General features: G+C 46.2%; 4 protein-coding genes across 4 annotated transcripts; 2 read left to right on the forward strand and 2 right to left on the reverse strand.

Annotated features, from left to right (window-relative positions):
* Positions 1-14,020: 14,020 nt before the first annotated feature.
* On the reverse strand, positions 14,021-16,616 carry CCR75_003266 (uncharacterized protein). The gene is made up of 6 exons (XM_067961363.1): positions 16,023-16,616; positions 15,849-15,953; positions 15,355-15,786; positions 15,188-15,289; positions 14,658-15,122; positions 14,021-14,590 (listed from the first exon to the last, which is right to left on the reverse strand). Exons 1-6 carry the CDS (start codon positions 16,593-16,595, stop codon positions 14,519-14,521), a joined length of 1,749 nt encoding a protein of 582 aa, XP_067821752.1. The 5' UTR covers positions 16,596-16,616; the 3' UTR covers positions 14,021-14,518.
* An 87-nt stretch (positions 16,617-16,703) lies between these two features.
* On the reverse strand, positions 16,704-18,956 carry CCR75_003267 (uncharacterized protein; the record flags this gene model as incomplete). Its single annotated transcript, XM_067961364.1, is given in 5 exon segments — positions 16,704-16,926; positions 16,937-17,217; positions 17,294-18,042; positions 18,075-18,196; positions 18,262-18,956. 5 exon segments carry the CDS (start codon positions 18,798-18,800, stop codon positions 16,704-16,706), a joined length of 1,914 nt encoding a protein of 637 aa, XP_067821753.1. The 5' UTR covers positions 18,801-18,956.
* A 271-nt stretch (positions 18,957-19,227) lies between these two features.
* Positions 19,228-22,074, forward strand: CCR75_003268 (uncharacterized protein; the record flags this gene model as incomplete). Its single annotated transcript, XM_067961365.1, has 1 exon — positions 19,228-22,074. One exon carries the CDS (start codon positions 19,228-19,230, stop codon positions 22,072-22,074), a length of 2,847 nt encoding a protein of 948 aa, XP_067821746.1.
* A 2,357-nt stretch (positions 22,075-24,431) lies between these two features.
* CCR75_003269 (uncharacterized protein) lies at positions 24,432-24,944 on the forward strand (the record flags this gene model as incomplete). Its single annotated transcript, XM_067961366.1, has 1 exon — positions 24,432-24,944. The coding sequence occupies one exon, from the start codon at positions 24,432-24,434 to the stop codon at positions 24,942-24,944; it is 513 nt and encodes a 170-aa protein (XP_067821747.1).
* Between the last annotated feature and the right edge of the window lie 1,708 nt (positions 24,945-26,652).

Below are 26,652 nucleotides of genomic sequence, written 5' to 3' on the forward strand. Positions count from 1 at the left end.
AGTTAGCACGTTGCCGCTACAACGTTGAGAACGAGCGTTGCCGCACCGCCCGTCCTTCTTCGGAATGCTGCATCGTTGCTTGCAGAGCTTAAGCCTTTCTGGTTGCAGCAGGAGACTGGAGAGGAGTTTCAAAGATGGTTCAGAAAATGCAGGATCAGGTCCGCAAAAATCCCTTAAGCAACACACTCTGGATAATTTTTTGTAGTGGCCTCCCGGCAGTAGTTTAATATCTGTACGGCGGAATTTTTCTCGCGCCATAATAATAAAAATTAAGGGAGTTTTTTTTAATATTTGGCCAGGGCCCAACATGGAACTCGTGTTGGGCCCTGGCCAAATATTAAAAAATATATATATTAAATAAGGGAGCTTATTAAATTAGAGGATATTAAATTACAGAGACTCTACTGTAGCTGTATCTTGCAGAAAATAAGAGCAAAAAAATATCGTCTTGAGGAACCCATGCAATAAAGTAAATTACCGTCGCTTCCAACTGATTTTGCCTAGCCAATCAGAAGCCTTATGTATTGCGCTTCGCATATTTATTTAAGTTGGTGGAATTAAATCATCGTGTTGAAACGGGATGGATCCAGTTGATCTTCTGTCCAATATCCTACCATTTAAATTGTAAACAAGCGGGTCCTACACTCAAAATCAATCACAATACATTCTCTATATCACACTCAATTGCTATTTTCATCCGTGTCAGGCTCCTCTCCAATGCTTCCACCACACAATGCATTATATCCCAGCACAATGGCTTTTATGGATGCAGCTCGCGAATTCGTCATGCAGACGGATATGCTGTAACGGGGCATTGCCGACTTGTACTGCTTCAGTACAAGTCCACTTCGCACTGCTCCAGCGCGATAGACGCCTCAAGTCACTTCAGTTACACGCAGAGAAAGACTCTCTTAAAAACACTTGCTTAAAAGAGGGTTAAATGCAAGCTGTGTTTATATAATTAAGTTCTTCTGTTTCTATCTATTTAATACTATCTTAATTATATACTAAAACATAACATGCAATAAAGCCATACCCGTCTCGCTCTTTGCACGCGTCCAGTGCTGACTGGACCGCGGAGCAAGTAGATATAATGGCCTATATCTACCATCCGATAAGCTTTGCGAATATTACTATGTAAAGTAATATTCTCCAAATTCTGTCTACCTTTTAGATACTATATTAATTAACAACCTTTACGTGTCAATTTCATGTAACGATACACCCCGTTACATCTCTCCTCCCTTTAACGATAACCACTCTGGATGTCATTGAATAGGGTGGTCAATTTAAAACCCCTTTATTAAAAACGATGTTGATTGGTCAAAACCATCATTTTTAATTCTATCGCATGGTTAACGATTTCATGCGGTCAGCGAATAGTGCGGAACCTTCGGCTGCGGAACATGAAGCCGCGGATGACGCATTATTGTCTCTTGCGGCAGACATTTTTTCTGCCGTAGTGTCATCTTCTCCCGCAACACTAAATTTTGCGGGTGCACGTGGTGAGTCACCACGTCAGTGCAAACCCTCTTGGCGGTCGACTATGAGTGCGAGTCAGCCATCTCGGGCGACTCGGGGAGAATAGAACAGTCACCTAAATGTCATCAGGCGGCTGACTATGAGCCTTCGAATGAGGGGGCTTAATCGGGTAGACGTGCTAATAGCATACGCTGTAGCATGTTTGGTTCTGACGATGAGGATGATTCCCTATCGCCAGCACCGTGTCCCGTGCCGTCACCCGCACTTGTTCTTGCGCGTGGTGATGACGATGGCGTAAGCCATCGTAATTAAATTTATTGTGGTACTTCTGCTTCAGTGGGCACCGCTCAGGGGAATGCATGCAAATGAATGTCTCGGTTTGCCCCTGAGAAGAATCCGTGGCTTTTAACTGAACGGCTAGTCAGTAGCTTGTCTAGAGATACTAATCCTTACAATAAATATCCCTAATGTATTGCGTCAAAGCTACACGACCTTGATCCCATCCCAGCGCAAAATCCCACGCGCTGAAGAAGATTTTACCTCGATGATTTTCTTAAGCATCGATGGTATTAAGTCGCAACAACAAGCGAGATAAAATTCAAGCCTGGAACGCATTCATTCGCAATATCAAAGACATTGGACGCGAAGCCTGGCTTCAAAGACATAACGCGATACGCGTTAAATTTGAAAAGCGAACTCAAATCGAGGCAAGACTTAAACTGCATCGGTTGTCTCGTGAGGCAGCACTTCCATGCCTCACGTGGGGTGATCCCTATCCGTGTTGTTGACACAACACGAACTGGGTGTAAGGGGATGTCTATTCTCCTTCTTCGCCCTGGGGAAGGGCTCGCATGTCTATCGAGATGTGCGATGCGATTAACGTTTTGCAATTTATTTACAAGCCTCAGGGGCACGTGCTTTTTGATGGACCTTCTGATTCATCGGACGGGTCTCGTCATACTAACGGACGAGGCCCTCAACGTCAACTGACAGCTGGGAGCCTCGTTACCAGCTGCTTTCATGCGAAGGTGGATAACCGGGTAAGCAGACAAGATAACTTTTTCGCTGCCCCTTCACATCACGGAGGTTTACGATGTGTTCCACAAGGAAAAGTAGGCAACTGAGGGAATCCACCAATGCTCTTGGAGGATGGAAAATAAGATCCGACATATGTGTCGGATCTAAAGTCGAAAATCGACAAATCTCGACCACTACCTCCATGTATTGGAGGAGAGTCTTGATCACGAGCGCGGTAAGCGTCATTCGTTGGAACAGATGGTGTAGACTCACCGTATCGAACGGTCTTCCAACCGTTCGAAAAGTGCGTATTCAATGTTGGAGTACGAACATAAGTATCACGCTCTCCGTGGTGAGCTATCCTCAGCTCATCGCGATTTCGAGGAACTTCGGACTCAGCATGAGAATCGCCAGACTCAACATGAGAGTCTAGCTGGTGCTCACAAGAATCTTTTGGGGATTCTTCAAAGAGGTGGTCAGATCCGGCCGCGAAAGGAACCGCGTACTGATGGTACGGGCGGAGCCGACCAACGTAAGACGTAGGATGCGTTCGCATCCAATGTGGCATTTCTGTTGTGTACGCATTGCCTCTGCGATGCAGTACACAGAAGGCCCAATGAATTTGGGTAGTAGTTTACTGCTACCCACATTAGTGACTACACGCTTAGGTAGGATTACCGTAGAGGGTAGGATCAGATTATTAATGTTAAATGAATGAACATTTGCTCTTCCATGTTTGTCTGCGTTCCATGTCTGACGGTCCAACGCGTTAAGATTATATCCTGTACGAAACGGACTACTGATTTTCGAGCCAGCAGAAATTCCTCTGCTGACTCATTTGTTTTGTCTTTTCCAGTGTGCTTTGTGCGCACTGCAATGAGATCTTTCTCATCTCCGATGTCGATTGCTTCTACATCGACATCATTCGCGTCGTTGGTAACTTCGACGCGTGATGAGCAAGAACCAGAGTTGGTCTTGCTTGTGCGAGTCCACCCTTTTTCTTAAACAAGAGAACCCCTTTGATTGGGTGGGTATGCATTAGAGACGCATGCACCGAATTGTTGATGGCAAACTCGACCATCGGTAAAAACTCGCTCAAATTCGGATACGATTGGACGTAACCTCGAAGTATTTCTGTGAGGGTGCGATTTGCGCGTTCCGTCTGACCATCTGTCTCTGGATGATCAGAAGTTGACAGTCAGCCGTGTTCCGAGAGATCGGAACACATATTGCCAAAACTTAGCCGTAAAACGTGGATCTCTATCCGAGACCAGTTCAAGAGGTAAATCGTGGAGTTTGAATTCCGTGTCGATAAGACACGGGCACGGCTCGAAGCCGTGATCGACTCTGGTACTGCAACAAGATGAACTATCTTGCTATATATGTCTACAAAAACAAGGATTCCATTGTTTGTGTGATCGTCTTCGGGGAATCCGAACACGGAATCCATGGATGCAGACAGCCAACATTCTGCCGGAAGTGGTAGAGGTTGGAGAGGTGCACGGGATGAAGGGCTAGGCTTCACCCGTTGACATACCTCTCAAGCACGAATGTACTTGTGCACGAACTGATATTGACGGGGCAGCAAATGTCGCGACTTACAGTAAGATAATCTTTCTCACGTCCACGATGCCAAGTTGTTGGTGCATTGGAACACTCATACATGATGCGCAAGGCAAATAATTGTGAGTTGGGGCACGTGGATTGTCGCCGGGAACGGCTCTGTAGTACAGTAATTCGTTGCATGTTGTGTATCGATCTGATAATGATCGTTTTAAAGCCGGCAAACCTTTAAATGAATATCGGATGAATTCGTCAAACGATCCATTAAATGCGAAGATCTTTATCTTCCGCGCAGGCTTTCTTAATGTCGTTAAACTAAGTTGACGATAAAACACTTAAAAAGAGCGTTGCAACAGAAGGACTATTTTAACTGTTGGGGTACGCAGCCGGCTCGAAAACGGGTCGGCGTGATAACGCACCAGCGAAGACATTAAGTCGTCCTGTTTATTTATTCCACGGAGAAATTATACTCCATGAAGAAGGATAGCCGCCTCGCCATTCTTTGCGAGAGGTGTGGGCTGTTAATTGCTGTGCGTAATGACGCACGGTCCGTTTATACGATGAACAGTCTATCTCTGAGGAGATAGACCCTTAACTTAGCCAGTGCATATTTCATGGCAACAAGTTTCTTGTCTTGCACTGGATAATTGCGCTCACCTGGTTGCAGCTGACGCGATTGGTATCCGACAACGCTCTCCGCGCCGTCTGTATTGTATTTCATAACCTCACAGTCAATTGCGAAATCGCTGGCGTCACAGACCACATGGAATGCTCTGTCTTGATCTGCAATCGCCAAAATGGGCGATTGCATCAAGCTTTGCTTGATAACTTAAAAGAACGCCGACAGTCAGTGTTTTATAATCATTTGTCAACTTTTTTCAAGAGACGAGAGACGAACTGTCATCTCTGCATAATTGCGTGAGTACTTGTGTAGCCACGCCGCTAATCCAGGAAATTATCTAAGTCCCCTTGGCATCAATTGGAACTGGCCAGTCTGTAATTGCCTTGATCTTTTCGGGTTCACGGCGCACGCCGTCTTCACCAACAATATACCCAAGAAGTGGTATTTCGCTTGCAGCGAATATACACTTCTTGAGATTTGCGTACAACTTATGCGAAAGCATAGGTGTAAGAACCTGACGAACGTGAGTTTTATGAACTTCCACGTCCATCTTCCCGCTCATGGCCCGGCTATGACGAATACATCGTCAAAATAACTCGGTGCGAATTCTCGCACCGGTCTCAACAGATTTGTTACACATCTGTTGAATGTTGCAGGGGCGTTACTAAGCCCCTAAGGCATCACTAGCCATTCCCAGAGCATCCCACTGGGAGTGCTCACTGCTGTGTACGGATGTCCCGTTCACGCATAAGGATTTGATACAACCCATCAATCAGATCCATAGACGAAAAGATCGTACTCTTAGACATACCATCTAAGATTACGTCTTTTCTAGGTATCGGCGTTTGAGCCGGTACCGTTGCAGCATGCAGTTTGTTGAATGCGTGCACTATCCGCCACCCTCCTGTGGCCTTTCGCACACAGAAGGTCCGAGATCTATGTAGGGAGGTTGACTCCCTTACATGACCCGCTTTTAATTATCATTAATGTCGTATTCGATATTGCGACGATCCAACATGTCATCTGAATTACTCTCACCGCCGTCACATTCATCAGCGTCATCCTATGCGTTGGCAACTCCATCGTTTTCGTCACCATTACGCTCTGCGGTGCTAGACCTATCGACGGCTTCTTCAGCGTGCTCTTCACTCTCTGCGTTGTCTATGTCTGAATATGCGACATCATCTTTGCCAACGCTAGAATCTGCATCGTTTGCAGAATCATGCTTATATCCTGCGCTTAGAGTTTCTGCAACTTGGATTGAAAACTCCTTTGCTTGGTCTTCACTAGATGATTTGTAATTGGGTAGACGGCTAATTTACAGTATATCATCCCTTGTACGTCGATCATGACTCGTTAAAATCTCGACAAATCTGTGGATCACTTCGCTTCCGTCGATTGCTGCGCTGTTCGATACCATGTCATTCCATACATTGCGATCTGCCTCATCTAGGCTGATTCAGCCGAGCCGTCTCTGTAAAACGGGGCACCCTTTGCTAGTCTTGTTAACAGTACTAGACAACCTACACTGATTACAGTGGAGATGGGGCGCCTCGATTACTTCGCGTGCAGGAAAGATTACAAGCAGCAAAGAAGTCGCAGCTACTAAAGGTAAATTCTTAGGCTTTTAGAATAAAGTAAAGCTGGATTAAACAACCAAGTTTCTACGTAACGATCTTCTATCTACGACTGACTTTATTATGTTATTAACAAACTATGTATGGCGCCTCCTTGCGCACCCCACAATCGTGCTTTATAACAATTGGCGGGTTTGATTTTAAACTAATTAATAGAACTAATGTATTACTGCGTCAATATTACCAAAGTTGGTAATGTTGGAACTATTAAGTCAAAATATTTAACGATATAATTCGTACTTCTTCATTTATTTCCTCTCATAGAAAATACTATTTATTATTCCTCTTATCGGGAATAGTGTAATGTAGCGGGACAACCCGTTACAATCTTAACATTACTGCAAACGTGCTGATCATCGGACGTGAAGATTAACGAACTAGTCAATTACAAGGATCGCTATGAAAGAACATATCTCGCAAAGGTTATGTAATGGCTGCACACATTTAACGAGTCACCTGAGGAAGGCGAGCTTGTTGCATATGGGGATGGTGACCAAGATAGCGCTTTTAAACTCGCCGAAAATGACATTTATCCAACAAAGCCTTTCTTGTGTTCCGTTGGGAAATACACGTGACAAATGACAAAATTCTCTCAGTAGCCAAGCAGAAAACCCGTTTTGCAGTGCATATTTAGTTTTCTCTTCTTCGACACTGGGACATGGCAGTAGGTTAAAGAGCCAAACGATCTTACGTGATGGATATTAAGCTTTGACACAAATATGGTTTCGTAAGGCATGCATCCTGCACCCTTGCAGTGCACCCTGTTCTTCACGCACACAGCATTTTCTAGTGCGTGCACCCAAAAAGACCTCGGGAATCCAGACTAGTAAATCATTGCCTTGACCATTCCTATCAGTGTCTGATGCGTTCGCCCACTGAAACGCCATTGGACCAACCTTAGTGTGCACGATACTATTTTTTGATGTACCAGGTCTCCATTGTCCCACTGCAGAACCCTTGTCCCTTATCAGTCAGTACTTGACGTGCTTAGCATTGTTAACCTGCATCACCTTCTATTAGATCACGGGGATTGACTCGATCAACCCGATTTCCAAGTTGTCGCTCAGCCCACTTTATATAACTCTTCATATGTTGGTTCACTTCGCACTCGGTCTTAGACATAAACAAATATGTCTTCACGTAGTGCGAGTAGCCATCAATGACCACTAGAACCGCGGAATATGGTGACCCATTACTTACCCCAGGTATAAGTAGGACAGCAAAAAAGTCACATCATAAACTCTCGTAATGTTCCTGTCGAGACTAAACCTTTCACGAAAATGGACGAGGTTCCAGAACTGTCAGAAGTGCAATGCGCCGCTTATGACAAGCTCAAAACCTTATTTGGACTTGAACACGTGAATTTTTATCTCCCAGGGACCAGAGATCCTATATGCAAGGTTTGAAGCCTTCGTGTGATGTGAAGCCTTCCTGATTGGTCAGTAACATGACCACTTAGCGGCATCCATGCCAATCCGGTACATCTCTGTACCTGTCTCAGAGCCAAGAGCTTGCCCTCTAGCGGAAAATGTGAAGATATTTGAGGGAAAAGAGGGAGAAAATCTCCCTTTGGGATTAAGCAGATGGAAATGACGATTGATCCCGCCTTGTTCTTAACAGAACGGCAAGAGGTGGCTATGGTCATTTTCAAACTTGGAGGTAGAACCACGGAGTGGGCACTATCGTGCAGCACGTCCATAAACGACGCTATTTTCTCATAAAATTCGCTGAAACAGCAAATGACCAGCATGTTTGCACCACCTGATCAGGCTTTTCGCATGCGAGCACGGCGACTCGACAGGGTAATAGAACCCTACGAGACAATGTCCAGGAGTCGAGAACTCTCATCGCATCTATGCAACAAGACCCGGTGCAAGAAGCAATTGTAGTGACCATCTTTATGGGGGGGTCTCATTGAGGGCGTTGCCCGGACGAATTGTTCCGATCTCATCCGGCTACGTTCGAAGAGGCAGCTGCCATAGCGCTACGGGCCGAGTGCGACTTTAAATCTGCTCGCGTTAGCACGCCTGTTTACCGAACAAGCTCTTCGAGCACATGGGTTCCGTCTAGTAGAGCGGAACCCATGGATCTAAGCCTCATTGAGGAAGGTGCGGAAACACGAAACATTTACGTCCGTCCTGCCCCCTACGAAATTCGCGTGAAGCTCGAACGAGCTCCAACTCCGACCTATACCAGAGATCTGGTACGGTCCGGGAAAACGTCGATACCCAGCAGGTGCGGGGCGCCCTATTGGGGAAGACCTAGGCTAGGCTGAACCTTTAGGAGGTAAGAACAAATAGAACCTAGCCCCAATTAGCTCGGTGCTTAATGTGACGGGGCGAGAGTACAAGCCTGGCTTACTAGTTGCTCAAGCTACTGTAAAGGGCTTTGATAAGCCGTGGTCAACTTCAATCGACTCAGGAGCGTCTTGCAACTATGCTCGACGCCTTTTCCTTGAAGGAAATCAACAATACGTAGAGACGCTTAAAGCGCATGAAGATGATACAATCGCTGTTCGCTTAGCGAATGGGACTCGCGTCACTGTTCCCAAAGTTCCATTAAGCTTAGGTATAAAGTTTCTGGACTTTGATAGTATGGAGCGCTGTCTCGTCCTTGATTTGGATTCGAGATATGATCTCATCCTTGGTATGGCCTGGCTAGAACAGGAGCCATGGATCGATTGAAGGTCTAAGACCTTAGGCGCCACGCGCAATGTTCCTAGCAATTTTTTGGAGAGTCATGAACCGACCTTTGCTAGGCAACAAAAGCGCTATTGGCGCGGATCAGTCTGTCAGTCTTTTAGACATTGGAATGGCTGAATTAATAAACTCAAATGTTCAAAACACTAATTCTGAGCCCGACTCAGCAGAAATAAGTGGAGCAGCACGTACCCCGTCGAGTGACACTAGTTGTGATTACGATTCACTGAAAGCACTGAAAAGCATTGTTAGCCTAAGGCCGAATCATCAAGGGTGCAATATCCCTGAGATACGTGGAGTGGCACGTCTAAGTCCACCGAGTATGGTCGGCCGAGCTGGCATCTCACTGATTGTCAGTAGTGACACTGTTGGCGGTTCGCCAGGTTGTCAATGGTGCAAAATTCGTGAGATGCGTGAAGTGGCACGTCTAAGTCCACCGAGTGTGGTCGGCCGAGGTGGCACCATACTGAGGCTCAATAGTGACACTATTGGCGGTTTGCCAGGGCATTTTGGGTCAAAACCTTTTAATGCATGTGAAGTGACACGTAAAGTTCACTAGATAAAGAAGTAGGGTTACCTAACTCCTTGTCGGATGTCGAATTAGACACCATGTCTTGTATAGAACCAATACAGGCTGGAAAATCCGGAGACGTAAATGTTCCGGCCTCTAAGAGGGTATTGTCTCCACTTTAAGACAGGATGGACACGAAGTGTGTACACCCTCACAAAGTGATACGAGTGAGCAATTACACACGCTTGTAAATGGTGTAACCGGTAACATTGAGGGGGGAGTTAGCCTTGCGGTAATCTCTTCGTTACATGCTCTTTTAGAGCTAGACGAAATGTCTATTGATCATTGCGAACGAGCCTTAAAGGCTGCAGACTTATCTGAGATGGTGGTCATTCGACCAACAATTGAGTTAAATTCATCGTCACTTCTAAGGGTAGTCTTATCTATGCCCCGATCCTGGCACCGCCAAATCCAAATTGGCCTTTCGTGTCGTCAGTGACGCATCGAATTTTGCAATTGGCGTGCTCTGTTACAAACAGATGTTGATGGGCATGAACGTGTTATTGCGTTCGAGTCTAGACAGCTTAAAGCTGCGGAAAAGAACTACCTAGTTCATGACAAAGAGTCACTTGCTATGAAGTATGCTCTTGTCAAATTAGAGTTGATCTACTCGGCTCTAAGCCGTTTGTGATACATACAGATCACGCGTCGTTACGCGCGGCGACTAAGTCACGCCATTTCTCACAGAGAATAGCCCGGTGGCTATCCGTTTTCGCGGAATACAACTTCGAGGTGAAGTATAAGCCCGGCAAGCAGAATGCTTTGGCCGATGCGTTATCACGCAGGCCGGATTATGAGCTCTCTCACTTAACGACTATCACGTCGCCTATTACTGAATTAATCCGTTCGTCTTACGCCAATGATAAACAGTGTTTAGCTCTCGTACGAGCTCTAAAGAACTCTGATTCAGGTATTAAATTGCCGGCACGTTTGCGGGCAAGGTTACATCGATTTTCTATCGATAACGACCTGTTGCTTTATTGCACAGACACTGCGGACCCTCCGCGTGTCGTTGTACCTAATGATGATGAGTTGATGTAACAAATCTTCTATGAGGCACACGATACTGTCTTTAATGGTCATCTCGGTAGAGAAAAGACTTACGGCTCTGTAAGCCAGATTTATTGGTGGCCCAAATTTTATAAATGGGTCAGCACATATGTTCGCACGTGCGAATCTTGCCAACGGGTTAAACTCTCGTTACATGCTGCTGTGCCACTAGCGAGCCTTTCCGTCCCCTTAGGTTGCTAGAAGTCCATTAGTATAGATTTTGGTTTCGGTCTACCGAAAGATTTAGCCGGTAACTCTGGCATGGTGGGCTTTGTTGACCAATTGAGCAAAATGGCTAACTTAGCGGCTGTGCCAAATACCATTTATGGAGAAGGTACAGCAAGGCTGTTTATTGATCGCGTGTTTCGACAACATGGTTTGCCAGTGGCAATTGTCTCTGATCGGCACCCCCCGTTTCACAGGTAAATTCCGAAAATCAATTTTCCGAGTGCTTGGCACCAGATTGGATATGTCCAGTGCGGTCCATCCGCAGACCGATGGTCAAACAGAATGTGTCAATCGCGTCATTGAAAACGTTTTACGCAGTGTGTCTGCTCAGACACCAAAAAAGCGCTGGAGCTCAATGCTTCCAGTAGTGGAGTTTGCGTTATATAACACTGTACATGGCTCTACAGGCTATACTCCGTTCTATGTCAACGGTCTAACCCACCTACGCGTTCCGTTAACGATATTACTGCGTGGTTCAGGGCTTGGTGGGGGAGAATTGGCCGATAGGCTTGCTAATATCAGCCCTGTTACCGCTCGAAAACAAGTAAGGAGTTATTCGCGACGCAATTTAGTGTCTTAAGACATGTAAAGGGATACGATGGCTGATAGCCAAGACAAAAAAAAAGAACAAGCAGATGCCAAAGGAAGAAGCTGTATTAATTCTTATATGGTCGGAGACCGAGTTTTATTAAACGCAAAAAATCTACCTCCCAACTTGGATTCCGCGGTCTTCAAGACCAAATTGCGCCCGCGTTTTATTGGACCATTTACGGTCGTGGCCAAGTAAGGCCTAGCTTAAACGCTAATCCTTCCTAGCAAACTGCGTTCACACACCGAGTGCTCTACGTTGGGTTGCTTAAGCCATATCGGGACTCTTCCCACGTGGACTTAAGGCGCTTGCGCCGAGACAGGCGGTCGTGCCGCAGATTGCTGCATCCTCACCAGGATGTCCAGCTGGCCCTCTAAACGAGGCTGCTCACGCTCCAGCGTTGAAAGACGGTCTCGAACCGCCTCAAAAGAGCTCTCAACCCGAGCAAGGACCTCACGAAGAAGTTGCACCTCGTGCCTTAGAGCATCAAATGCTTCCGCCGAATTTTCGTCCCCCTCCCGCGCTACTTGATGCGCGGGGGACCTTCAGTTTTGTGTGGAGATTTTTTTAAAGCGACGTCGTCGTAAGCGTCAATACCAGTATCTGGTGATGTGGCTAGGGTACCCCTCTTCTGAAAACTCTTGGGAGTTCGAGGTAGCTCTTCGGCAAGATTGCCCGTACGGCGTTGACGTTTTTGAGCGCCAAGCTCAGTGTCAACTCGCGTCAAACGACGCTTTCCGCCACTAGACGTGGGATTAGGTGGATCTACAGCCTCAGTGCGGCTTCGATCCATGGTTGTACAGTCAACCGAAGCACTGAAATATCGGCTTGGCCTTTCTTCGTTTTGTGGCATATATGCCGAACGTAACTGGCCTTTGGCCTTAACTTGCGAAATCGAAGCGAAGCTTTCGTTCCAAACGAACACCAGCCCTATCCGCAGACTTTCGGATATTCCAAATATTACGAAGCCGGCGAACCCGGTGGACCCAGTTTTCAAATGAGACTTCGTTTTCAATCCTTGATTCGTTTGGCGCGTCATTACCTTTGGCGTAAAAATGTATTGCTCATGAAGAGCGTCGCGAGCAGCGATCTCCCCCGCGTCCTCGCCGGGTCACCGGAGATCCAGGTGCCCACGCTGTGACCCGCTATCTCTTTGCGACACTCGTCCGCACTAAGCGGAGGGAATCTATATTCACTGAGCTTTAGCTTTCGCTATCACGGCTTCTCGACGACGAGGTCTTTCCTCTATGAGGATTATGTGCTCTTGCTCTTCATCGAGCGGATTCGTAATGATGTTGGACTCAGGGTCCCGTGTCCTGTTCAACGAGTTCAGACATCAGCGGCACCACGTTCTGGGAACGAACTCGGGGCTCTAGGAACGGATTGGGACTCCCCCGCCGACTTTCATCCGAAGGAGAAGGCGTGAGAGAACGACGCTCTTTCTCCTCCTCCTCTGATGGAGAGTGAATTTTGACGTCCACCATCCCCTCATCATCGAGAAAGGTGCTAAGAGTCTGTGACTCACGCTTGATTGTCATGAGACAAAGGAAAGAGAAACACAACCGAAAGGTTAGCTGTTAAGGTTCCAACCTCAAAGAGGAAATGAAGTGAATATTGACACCCGGTGTCAACAGTCTGATGGGGGAGGGTGTAATGGGGCACACATCGATTTGATAACTGTTTTGTGGTACATTTACTTGATGGGCATAACACCCATTTTAATTCTAAAATAGTTAATTACTTAAATCCCATTTATTATGGGCAACAAATGTGGTCGCCGCCAGATATAAATCTGGTGGCCGAAATCTATTTTAAATTAGCTAGGGCAAGGATTTTAGATTTAAATTATTAAATAAAGTGCAGTTCCCCTTTTGATCTTAAAGCGTTAAGTGCCTTTCTAAGGCTTGTGCATTGATCTGTAAGAGATAGAAGCCTTTCTAAGGTATATCCTCTTGGACACTAGTTGCCAATTGGTTCTACAAACCCCTGAATCCCTTGAACTATGATTTTATAAGCTTTAGTAGCTTGTACGACTCCCTGAGTTGTTAAACCCATTAGTTCAATAGAACTAAGTGACTCTTTGAGTTTGAATGTCTTCCTCTGACTTTAGGCATAGGTAGCTCCGCTACAGGGTTAAATGTAAACTGTATTTAATATTATCAAGCTCTTCTGTTTCTATCAATTTGATACGTACTTAATTATATACTAATACAAAAAACGCAATGAAGTCTTATCTGTCTCTTTGCGCGCGTCCAGTGCTTACTGGACCGCGGAGCAAGTAAATATAACGGCATATATCTACCAATGGATAAGTTTTCCGAATATTACTATGTAAAGTAATATTTGCAAAGTTTTATCTACCTTTTAGATAATATATTAATTAACACCTTGTACCGCAACGCAGTTGTGGCTATATACAATCGGCCTAATTACCTTTTGCTAAATAAATGCACTATTATGCGACTGAAGCAGCACAGCTTTCAGAAAATGAAATGATGCTGCTTAATTCAATCTAAAAGAATCCTGTTGCTTTACGCACACAGAAGGTCGGCGAGTGATGAGGGGAAGTTGACTCCCTTACATGACCCGCTGCTAAGCGATCGGCAAATAATTTGTCGATCGCTAACGAATGACATCACAAATTGGTGCCTGACTTTCTCGCAAGGATAAATACGTAATACGTCAGTACAAACTTACTTTCATCAGCGTTTGTAAATCAAATACCGCTTCAAGAAAATGCAATTATTGTAGGCTCAAGGCGAAAGAAGCGTATCATATGGAACTAATCTCTTGAACTTTTGACTCTTACCTTGTAAACTTTGTGAAGAAGCACCACCGAGTACAATTGCACGTATTTTTGATTTCCTCAACAAAATATCTCTTTATTGTGGTTGGCCTTGAGTCGTAAACACACTTGACGTGGCGACAGCGAAGAATTTTAAGACACACAACTCGACAGTCGACCTCAAAAAGACACGTTTGTTCAAATGTTGGCGATTCGTCAATTGAAAGCCAACTCTCAAAGAGAGTTAACATCATCAGAAGATGCATTCAACACTCTCAATTGTCCGACCAATCTGAAGCTTCAGACATGCTCAAAGAATCTTCACGGTTTCGAAGTCCAATCATTTGCTACACAAAATTCGACCCACAAGTCAAATAAAAAACATACGTCAATAACTATAGGTTCAAAACGCACTGATTCAAAATTTTCGATTGGGTTCTTGACTTCTTCCATCCTTCGAGGCAGCACTTGTTTTGACCGAATCGAGCCTCCTTTTTGCTTTTTCTTAATATTTTGAATTTGAGCCAAGAAATCGTCCCCGTCATTCGACTTGTTGTCGTCCGGTAGGTGACCATGACCATCGTCACTGCCATCATCTGACATGGCCAGTGTAGGCAATTGATTCTGCTGTCCGTCATGTGATAAAGGAGGCGGTGGAGGCTGAGCAGGAGCCGTCACTTCCTTTGCGGTCAGCACGGTTACAGGTTTTGCCGCAGCTTTTTCGCGCTCGCGTCTCTGCTCCATCTGGTCTTGCTTGCCACTAATAGCGGCTTGTCGCCGCAGCATGCGCTGCTGCATTTCTTCTGCAATCGTTAACGGCTTTGTCGCACTATCTCCTGCTTTCATAATCGGATCGGCCTTTTCGACGCTCGCATCCACCTATGGCAAAATTCACATAAGAAGTGACATACCATTACAAAAGTCATGGTATTTAAAGCACTGACCTTGCGAAGTTTTATATTGGGGTTCCGAATCTGGTCAAGAAAGCTTATCGCCGTTGGCAGACTGTCGACTTGTTCTGGTGCAGGCGGTGGGGGAGGAACATCCTGATGAAATATTCGATACATTTGTCAAATAGAAGACCAAGAATTAGACTTTCCACCGCCTTTACCTCCTGCGGTGGTGGAGGAGGGGGTGCATCGTCTTCTTCATAGACCATAGATGGCGGAGGAGGGACAACGTCCTTGTCTTGCGATGCAAGAGGCGGTGGAGGTGGTGGAGGTGGTGTATCCTCTTTCATCGTTGTAAAGTCCACATTTAGAGCTGGAGGTGGCGGTGGTGGGGTATTATCGACTAGACCAACTGTAAGAGTTTGCACAGACGGCTCCATGGCCATGGGTCCAACCTCAAAATTCGCAATTGTTGGCAAATCAGGCAATGTCTTGTCCTGAAACATTGACGGTGCAATCGACGTCGTGTTTTCTTGTGCGTACTGGTAGTCGGCGATATTCTCTAGCGGCAAATTCATCGGTAGCTTCGCGGACATGTCAGGCATGATCCCCATGGACGGATGGAACTCGTAATTCAGTCCTTGTACACTCGGCTATAAGCGCACATCCCATCGATCATTACCAAGTCTATACAACAAGACCTGCAAGCACGCACCAATTCATCGCCGTACTCAATAGTTCGTGGTGCCTTGGCCAATTCCTTCCGCTTCTCTTCTTCCTCTTCATAGTCCGTGCCCAATAGATTATCCCACGACGTGTACTAGATGCCCACACAAGACCTTTCGTCATTAGCAACAAGTTAATTGAACCACGAGATTAATCTTTGGACCTTTTGGTATGGATTTTCACCGGAATTAAAGAGCAGAACACTGCCCACGGACGCAATGTACTCAGGGAGGCGACCCAGTCCTTCCTTTTCCATATTCGCTTCCGGCTGCTGCGTCTTTTGATACTCGTTTACTTTTTCGAAAAGTTCCAAGACTTCTGCCATGTGTTGGCCTCGATAGGCGGGCGGTAGTGGCTCAGCTGGCAAGAAATGCGTCTCATCGTCCGCGTCAGGCACGAGCAGGGGCGCGTCGGCGTACGGTTTATCGCAAAACAGTGTCTTGGGCAGTGCTAGATGCTTCGGTGCCGGATATCGCGACGTGGAAAAGACAGTTGTGGGCTTATTGGTAGAGCGACGCGCTGTGAGGGCATTCACCTTGGCTTGACACAGCTGAATGCGCTTGTCAACGGCAGCAACACGCTCCTTTTCAAATGACACTTTATGCACTAAGCGATTAAAAATGTCTCCAACCACTGCGTCTAGCTGGGAGAGCGCCTTCAGCACATCCTTGGCGACAAATTGCGGCTGCAAGTCGCCGTAGATGCGGTCAATCGCACATACCTGCGAGGTCTGCATGGCATCAAGAGTGATGGTAACCGAGTCGTGTAACACGAGACTGCTTGTGGCGTGTGTGTGGATTAAAATAAATAATTGCTCAAGTGTACAGTTTTACTATTAATTCTATTAATATCTTCCAGTAATTAGAGCACTTGGTTTAAAACTAAAATCAAGACACAGCGGCACGTGATCTGACAGAAACTGGCAATTTGGCAAAGCTGTTTTCGAAAATCCTTCGAGGACTTGTGGCGGGTGCACTCTTAGCCCTGCAAATGGCATCAATGTCTCGGGGGTGTACCACACATAATCAAGAACACCTTTCCAGCGCCCTAGGACCGAGTACCAAGAACTTTCAACACATCAGTATACTAGCAGACACAAAACTACGCCCACCTGTATAGTTGGTATACTCGGGCTCAGCACCAAAGATCGAAGCGTAGGCACTAGCAAAACCGATATGTTGCTCCAAGTCCAAGGACGCGTAAATATTTGCCAGCTGACTCGGTGCGTACTGAATGTCGGGATGATGGAGTGAAACGTGGTTTTGCGTCATAAATTCGTATACCGCGCTCGTCGGTTCGCTATTGAAATCTCCACAGAGAATCGTGGGTAAGTTTCGTCTTAACGTCACTCGCTCAAGCTACCACCCCAAGCGCCACACAACCATTCACCCGTGAGTGTCAATTTAATCTCTTTCGACTGCAAATACAACCTACCTGCTTCTCCAACATACTTGTTTGCCACATTTTAACATCCGGAAATTTGGGATTTGAGAAAATATGCACATTTGCAATGCACATCAATGGTCCTGATTGCGACTTACGTAGTACGACTTCATTGCTTGTAGGAACGACTTCTAACACTGCAATTTGTGCAACATTGTCCCGCAAGAGGCGCTGCCGCATCTTATTCAGTGTCGCCAAGTACTTTTCACGGGCAGCCATGGACGGACCTTGATACTTCAGATCATATTCGGTCTGCACCTGCGACAGAAAGTTGTTGGCTAGTTCATTGAAATCCACTGGATAGCGTTCTTTAAGAATAAACCGACTGCGTTTGAAAAACAGTGCACATCCATCGACCTTGCCTTCCAACCCCATGGATTCTCGAGCTTTCTTCAAGTACCAGCCTTCGTAGCCCCATTCGTCCATTAGGGGAGCAAAAAACGTCTTGAAATGGTCTCCTTGGACTTCTTGAAGACATAGAATGTCAGCATTATACGACTGCAACTCTCGTTTGAGTAATTCGCGTCGAAACGACCAATTCAGTGCCCATACGGGACAGTAGGGATACATCTGCCGTGTAGCGTAGATTTCCGCCAACACATTGTACGTCAGCACTCGAAACACACCAAGTTGCCGCAATCGCGGAGTCAGTCGCGCTTCAGTCGCAGTGGCTAGCATCCGTCGCTTCGGTGGCATGGGCGGGACTTTGGAGGCATTGATTTCAGTACACACAAAAGTTACTACACAAGATGCCAAGAAACCACAGACTTACACGGCAGAACGAGCCCCGTGTCGACGGTTTTCATCAGCACAGCGCCATTGATTCGTTGAGTCGCACGACACTCGACTCGAAGCACGTGGCCAACGTCTTCACGAGTGGGCGTATATGACCGACTATAATACAAGAGCGGCACGTGCGTGAGAAACCTCAAAGGTGTCTTTCAAGCCACGGTTCCTACTTTGCTTCCTGAACCTTGATCCACGTTTCGGTCGGGAGTGGACAAAACCTTTCCATCGCATACAGTTGCGATTTCCACGTAAATTTTAACGCGTCCCGACGCTGGGCGTCGACCAGCGCTTGCGTGTCATGCAAGTCTTTGTGCGTATGCCACGACATGCGAAAGCACTCGAGACTGCAGAAACACGACTGGTCGCGAGCGATGCCAAGGCGACAGCACTGGACACACTCGAGATTGGCCGTAAGCAGCAACACATTGCCCGCTTCATCGCTCGTGTGGCGGAGGCAGGCGTGGTTGGCACAGGCGCGCCGCAAGGAGGATTTGAACCAATCATATTGCATCTTGACGTCCTTGTCGTCAATGTCACCTTCTCGTGACCGAAAGAAGGCGTGCGTCATCATCAAGCAGCCTTCCACGGGCTGGTCGACGCGCAGCGAGATCTTTCCGTCGCCAGGGATTGGAGAGCTATTATAAGGCGAAAGCGAATGGGGGGTACGCGGGAGTGGGGGATATGGGGAAGTTGGCAAACCCGTGGTCATGGGAAATTGATCCTACATTGCAGTAGTTTAACGGTACGGCGCAATGCGTGTTGTGAGCACGACGGGTTAGTTGTGAGTGAAACAAGGGCATTATGGAGCCATGATGATTTCGATTACTTGTTGTGAGACGCGGGATACAGATGACGGAGTCCAGACGCAAGACACCAAAGGGGCATTCGAACGCTTAAGCTGGTGTGGCAAACTTGTTCTTAATCACGGATCTAAAACTAGAACCACTTTGAGAGCAGATTTAACGTTTCTAGAGCGCGTGTCGTACTGGCGTAAAAAGGAATCTATACAAGAACATTGAGATGTAAATTAATATCTTTCTGCTTAAAAGTGGTCCGAGAGCTTTTAAAATTTAGATCCCGAGACACAAATCGCGGCATTGTCATTCTTCATTGGACCGCCACAAAGCCATTGCGAGATGGTGGTAAAGCTTCGACCCCTGGACGTGGAAGCTGAGGTGCCTACAGCAGTCTACGCACTAGATTTACAGCGTGTAAGCCAGCTCCTCCGCATTCCCGAGACGGAGCTGCTCGCGAGCTTTCTCGCGGACCCTACGCGCTCCGAGATCCAGGGCGTCATTGTCGATGCGGGCGAGAACGTCCCATTCGAAACGGTAGGTCACGACGTCGTCTACAGCTCCGATCAAGCGCCCATGGACGCTCATAATAACGTACACGCGCATTCTCATGTGGCGTCGCTGCCCTCAAAGCCCTCTGGCCCTGCAGCGTTACTCTTGACCCCCACGTCTCGACCATCAAGTGTCCGACAAGTGCTCCTCACAGCTGCCGTTCGGCCAAGCCATCTCAATGCAACCGAGCGACCCAAGTGCCTTATTCAGTTAGGCCAGCAAACAATCATCAGTCACATTCTAACCCAGCTTTATGCCGCTGGAATCGAACGCGTCGTCGTATCAGTGGCAGTCGCAGGCGGCCAAATCATGGCTGCGGTCAAGCAAACGCCATTCTATACTAAAATGAAGATTGAATTCCTTGACTTGGGACAAACGAATGACGACGGCCACGCTCGGTCCATTCTGGCGGCAAGGTCCTTTTTTCCAGGCCCCGAGCCGTTTTTGATTCATACTGCGGATCATATCTTTGACAAGTCTGTGATTTCTAAACTATCAGCTTATCCACTTGATAAAGCAGCCGCGTGCGTGCTCGTGGAGACAGATATTGCTGAGCTCTCGGGTCTACCCGCGACGATTGTCAAAGTAAAGATTAACGAAGCGCAGCATAATATCGTGCATATTAGTCGAGACCTTGCGAATTACAATGGTATTGATGCAGGGCTCTTTCTTAGCTCCGTGCGGATATTTGACGCGTTGCAGACCCTTGCACTAACTCCGCGCTACTTTTCACTTGCTGAAGCGCTCAATAGTTTTACAAGTACGGCATCCAATGGAAGTTCCTGTCTCACCTATCTCGCAACCGCAGGCGAAACGTGGTTTAGTATTGAAACGGAGGAGCAGCTAGCATACACGCAAGACACGGATGGCACCGCAAAGCTCTCTCCCTGGACAGTCTTTTTAGCTTCAACACCCATGGGCGATCCGTTCCAAACCAAGAATGTAGTCATTGGTGTGTCGGCATCAGACCCGGACATGTCGCTACGCGTTGCTGGAAATACTGACGGCTCAAAGCTTTTCCATGGTTTTATCGTTGGTGTTGGAAATGCTGATACTTTCGAGCATTCTCATCAAGGAGCTAATGGAAGTGAAGTCGGGCTTCCTACTAATGCTATTGAGCTCGAGTCCCATCCGCTTTTGTCGCATAATACACGATCAAAAGAGGTGTGGTCAAGCCACTCTATGAGATCTCCGTTCTCGGCACGTACGTGCATGGATAGTAAGGAATCGGCGCTTAGTGAATCCTCTCCTTTTGTGCTGTCGTTTCCAATGGATACTGACACGGTCGAGGCCGTCGAAGGCGCCAATTTAAGGCACCATGCGTATCTCATTGAAATGACTCCAGGAGACCCGTCCGGAATGGTGCCACCTGATGCTGGTCTGTCGGAGTACTTGTTGGCTGTACCAGGAAAGTCAGAGGTCGCTTTTGAAGACGACGAAGGGACTAGCGGCGGAAGTTTAGTGACCCCACGAGCCATGTTAACGCCATTGCACAAGGCTACGATTTTGCCGTCGGATATTACCAAGATCCAAGTGAACACGCGCGGTTTTGAGGAACATTTAGAAGTGACTGTCGTGGTAAAGCGCGAAGCACCAATGATTGGCTACATCTTGCTAATGGTCTCGCTCTTTACTATCTCGTCGGTCGGGGTCGCGCTGGATGAAATCACAAATGTCGTGACCCCTGAAATTCGCATTCTTTGGCGTAATATGGCTACGTCGATGGTCACATTTCCGTTTGCATTAACAATCATCCTGCGTGGTAACGAGAGTGAACATGGCGGAAGTTGGAAAAGGTGTTTAACGTTTGTGCTCATTGCGGGTGTTGCGTACGCGTACTATTTGGGTTCATTCGTTGTGGCATTGTCCATGACTTCGGTTGGCCACGCGACGCTATTTAGCAACACACACTCGATGTTGCTAGTGTTTTGGAAACTTTTACAGCGGAAGCCCGTTGCTGCATTTGAGGCATTGGGTGCTGCTATTGGTGTCGTGGGTGGTGTCATTACAAGTACAGATTCAACCCCTGGAGGTCCTAACGTTGTATCAGCGTCAGCGATAGGAGACCTCGTGGCTCTCTCTGGTGCTGCAGGAGGAGCTCTCTATTTCACGTTGGCCAAAAAGGTGCGTCCAAGTATGCACGTGATGGTATTTCTATGTGGCCTAACGGCCACGTCAGCGACGGCTTTACTCTGTTACATGCTGGCTGCCGGACAAGACCTCAGCCTGTCGACTGATCCGTACAATGGAGTTTTTGGCTGGTTGACTCCATCATCGAATCGACTGCTGGCGGTACTCTACCTCGTTTTCATTTGTGATTGTATTGGCACAATGGGTTACATTGGCGTGATGAAATATTTCGATCCTATTGTCGTATCGATTGTCTGTCTCGTGGAGCCGATTGTAGCTACAGCACAGGGTATCGTAATGAACGTCGATGTAATGCCTGGACGCATTACTTTTGTAGGCGCTACCCTCGTTATCGGTGGCACTTGCCTCGTACTCAGCTCTCAAAGTCGCAAGACTGAAAAAGTGGACGCCACTGAAGCTTTGCTTGCGTCTGATGCCACTCCTCGTGCGGTGTACAGCTCACGTGCACGAATAAGAACGCCTCATTACGGTAGCACGCCCCACTAGCATGGCGCCAAAAGACAAGTACACGTACCAGCGAGCAAGTATAATGATTAAAGAGGCACCGCTCTTGTGTTGCTTGAGAGAAAAAAAAGGACTTGTTTCATTGGCTGTGGTTATCTTCACAAGCTGCACACAATCTTTTTTTCTTGTGGCTCCTTCCATTCCATCGCCTTGTTGGCCTTTTCAAACGGCTTAATTTTATGGATCACCTCTGTAATGGACTGTTTGCCCATCAATGTACCACTGGCCAGAACAAACGTTTACTCGTACGTGCGCTGGGCTCGGCATGCTTGACGCTATGTCGAGCTACTCAGATAGTCTAAAGCGGATCAAATAGTTACGCTTATAAAGACACCTGATGGCGACTGACTGAAAGTCAACATTATTATATCTTCTACTTTGCCCGTCTTAGAGACCCAGACGTATAAGTGGAGTAATTGACGATATTGGCTTCATTTATGGTCCACCATGCCCGAATGATAGCGACATGAAACCCATTCAGTACAAGATCAAGAATCCGACAATGAGTCGCCACAATTGTTTTTGCAAGTGCAATTTTTAAGCGATGTGGCGGTAAAGCTTGATGTGCTAGTTAATTCCTGTTTCGTTGTTTGTAGAAAATATTACGCTTTGCCGCGTCTTGTGATCGGCAAAAGTGGTATTGGTCAAAAGATGAGCTCTAAACACGTAAACATGTTCTATGAGCTATTGACACAAATAATGACACCGATACCCACGCATGACTTTTAATAGTCTTTAAGCTTTTGAAAGACCTGCACTTGGCTGACGCTACGCACGAACATTGTAATCAAACAAAGGATACGAATGTAAAAAAAGTAAAAGATGCATAAATTCACTTCATTGAGAGGTGCTTAAAGCCGTGGAGCAAACAGTGATAAAGGATTTTCTTCGCTACGTGTGCTACCTAAGGGCTCGAGGTCATTGGCCGGATCTATTGACGTCAGTATTCACTTTGTGGTTAGAGGCATACAAAAAGTTCTTAAGAAAAACAAACTTTCTGGCGCCAGACATGTGCTTTCGTCACAGCTACTAGAAAGAAGAGGTACATTTCTATCCTGTCAATTATGATCTGACCGTAACCATATTAGCAGCAAAGCTCGCAAGGTTCCTCCAAATAGACCATAAGCAAGATTTAGAGAAAAATGAGACATATGCAAAGATTTGTCCGGCTGCAAAATCGATAAATACAGAAAATATTGTTTTATCATCTAATCTACGGCTCAAGAACACACCATTATACCTTTGCTTTCTATTAATCGCTTTCGTAGCAGTAGATTGGCAACAATGGAGCTCAAAAAGCGTGAGTGTATGGCTCAAATATATTTTGTTTTACAACGAAATATACAAGAAGGACAAGTCAATATTTATACTATCAGAAGGCCGAAGAAGGTGATAAGAATGCTAGTTAAAGTCGCGTAAAACGAAAAAGAAAACCCCGATGTTTGAAATCGCCAACACTGTGATAATTTCATAATCGATCCAAAATGAATGCACATGTTGGCTTGAGTGAATACTGCAGTCTGGCTTATTCTCCAAAAGTTTATAAGATTTTCAGTTTCATTTTCATTTTGCCACTCGGAAAGCAATTTTGAGCTGATGGCGAGCATCTCTTCCGCCTCCTTTCGTGTCGCTTCATGCGCTTAAAGCTCCGTAAAAAGCTTGAGGATTGAAAACGCCTTCTTCACACATACGTTCAGCAGTCCATACAGAGGTTTAGGAGGTTTAGGAGAAAATTGCGACGGACAGAAACCACTTTTAAAAGCGGTCATCGTTGCCCCTTTATTTTGTCTACTTACTGCAAAACGAAAAGATGATCTTGAAACATAGTGGGCAGCAAAATTGGGTTCGCTACAAAAACTTCCCAACTGGTCTTAAGCGTGAGATGCCCACAAAGTATTGTGTTATACAAATAATAATACACATAGTTGTTGTGCTAATCGCTCCCTGCATCGTTGTAACGACAACACTATTCTACAAATCCAACCATGCATGAGCCACATATGAAGCTGTGCGAAGTCACACTGAACCACGACGAGCCTATCCAGCAACAAGCCGTAAAAACGAGCTATTTTGCTAATTATCAATCGTCAGTGTTGTCTATTGTCGTGTTGCAAACTTAACGCACAGACACCAAGTGCTTAAAATGTTTTTTCGCCGTGGTCGCCTGAAATGTGCGAGAAAGCCCTTGAAGGCCAGGTTAACTCTTTGCGACGTAACCACGCGAAGAAGCAGCTGACTCCTTTACCTATCTCGTAACGGCTCTCGCTTCTGCCTCTATCTTTTTTTAAAAATTTTAAAGCATCGAATGCAGTAACCACGACAGCCGTAGAAACTACAATATGCATCTTCGCCTTGTCGTAGCGGTGGCAACCTTTTTGCCATGCGTCACGAGTGCGTCACCAATGGCTTCCGAGTTGAATGCAACACATCTCGTCACTAACGGTGAAGCCGCTCCGAGGCTGCGTGGCAGGACAACGAATGAAGACACGGAAAACAGAAGTTTCTTCTGGACGACCACAACTGAGAAGCTTAGGCGCACGCTTAAGGACCGAATGACGATCGTCGGTAAGCTAAATAAAAAACCGGACCAATTCAGCAAGTATTCCAAAGCCCTAAAAAGAGGTGACTCCAAAATCGAGAAGCTATACCAAAAGCACAAGCGAGAGCTAGATAAACTGCAAAAGATAATTCAAGATAAAAGGACGATGAAAGAGAACTTAAGCGTCACGCTACGCGATCCTAAGATCGATCGAGTTCTACGTTTGAAAACTGCTGCTGCTGAAGACAAGCTTACAGAAGAAATCTCTAGACTCATGAACCGCAAAGCTGATATGGAAGCAGGTTTGGCCTAAGCTGGTGAAACAGTAGTTCCCCCACCCGAATTTTGACTCAAGGTCGTTTCAAGAATGACGAACAGAGTAAGGAAGTCGCAAGCATCATGAATAGGCGCTTAAAGTTTTGTTTGAATGTTGTAATGACGCATTTCGCAGTCCATCGGAGGTATACATAGCTTTAAGGCCATGCATTCTCTTTCTGACTCTGCCGACAATATTTAATAAACGTATACTTTCCTATTCAGTAGCAACTCTCAATATTATGTGCTCTTGTTTCTTCTATAGATAAATGATGGTATCTTCAGGCGTCTATTGCACGTATCTGAGAGCTTTTTGTAGCATTACAACCAAGAGACGCTTCAGCTGCTATCCAATCGCGAGGCAACTCTGCCAATACCAAGCGTGGCCATCGAACGTCTACAGTATAACAACCAGACAACTACTTCTCAGTGCTCAAAATGGAATGTAGTATTAAGAGTTAAGACTACTGCTAAAACGCATATATAAATCCCCTCATAAAGTTATCGCTCATCCAGATTGTTCGAAGAGCCCTGTCCCTGCAAGTTGCCATAAACACGACACACAATTCATGTCGTGGTACGTAAACCTCAACACTCCCCTTCAACTTGCACTCTCATGGATTCCACTTGCATCACGCAGACGCAGCAGTTGTGGTGCACTTAGTGGCTTCGTCAGGTAATCAGCAAGTTGCATAATAGACGGAACATATTTTTGAGCTGAATTGTGCGTTGCTCAACGTGGTCTCGGACGAAATGCACCCTCAGGTCAATGTGCTTGGCTCTTGGCGTATATCCTTGATTCGTTGCGATACTTATCGCCGACTTATTGTCCATATGTACAGTGGTTGCACTCTTGGACGCAACACCCATTTCCATCAGCAAATAGCGAATCCACACAATCTCTTGAGTAGCTAGTGCCAATGCCATATACTCAGCTTCAGCCGAAGACAAAGCCACCTAGCTTTGTATTTTGCTCTTGTATACAACAACCACGTTACCGAGCAAAAATTAAAACACCAGAGGTCGAGCGACGAGTACTTTTGTCACCTCCCCAGTTTGCATCACAGTAGGCGCAAAGCATGGGTTTATTGCCGTCCGATCTCGTGTATACAATCCCGTGTGATTGTGTTCCCATCAGGTAATGCAAAACGCGCAACGCTGCACACCAGTGCATCTGTTTTGGCTTCTCCAAATACTGCAATAACACCGACATCGTGTAGCTGATATCAGGTCGCGTAGCATTCGCAATTTACATCAGGGAACCCACCAGTTTTCGATACAAAGTGCTGTTTTTAAAGTCACACCGCGAGTCAGTAGGGGTCAACTCTTGACCAGCAATAATTGGACTGCGAACTTCGTAAGCACCATCTTGTTCGAAATCCGTGATCATCCTTTTAATAAATTGAGTGTTATAAAACCAGCTCCCCCTTTTCCAGAGAATAATTTACCTCCATACCCAAAATAAATCACGCAGCTCCAAGCGACTTCACCGAGAAATAAGCTGTCAACTCTTTGTAAATTCCATCAGCCTCTGCATTCGACTTGCAGCCAATGAGAATATAATACACGTACAGCACAATGTACGAAAACTGACTTGACTTAAGTATTGGGACGTCGAACAAAAAGACAAGTGTCCGCACGACATTGTTCAAAGCCTAAAGTCACAAATACAGAGCATACCTTCTTGTACCAAACTGCAGCGGCTT

This window comes from Bremia lactucae (genome assembly GCF_004359215.1).
Source record: "Bremia lactucae strain SF5 chromosome Unknown BlacSF5_NotPlaced_19_SHOA01000004.1_2068294bp, whole genome shotgun sequence".
Lineage (NCBI taxonomy): Eukaryota > Oomycota > Peronosporomycetes > Peronosporales > Peronosporaceae > Bremia > Bremia lactucae.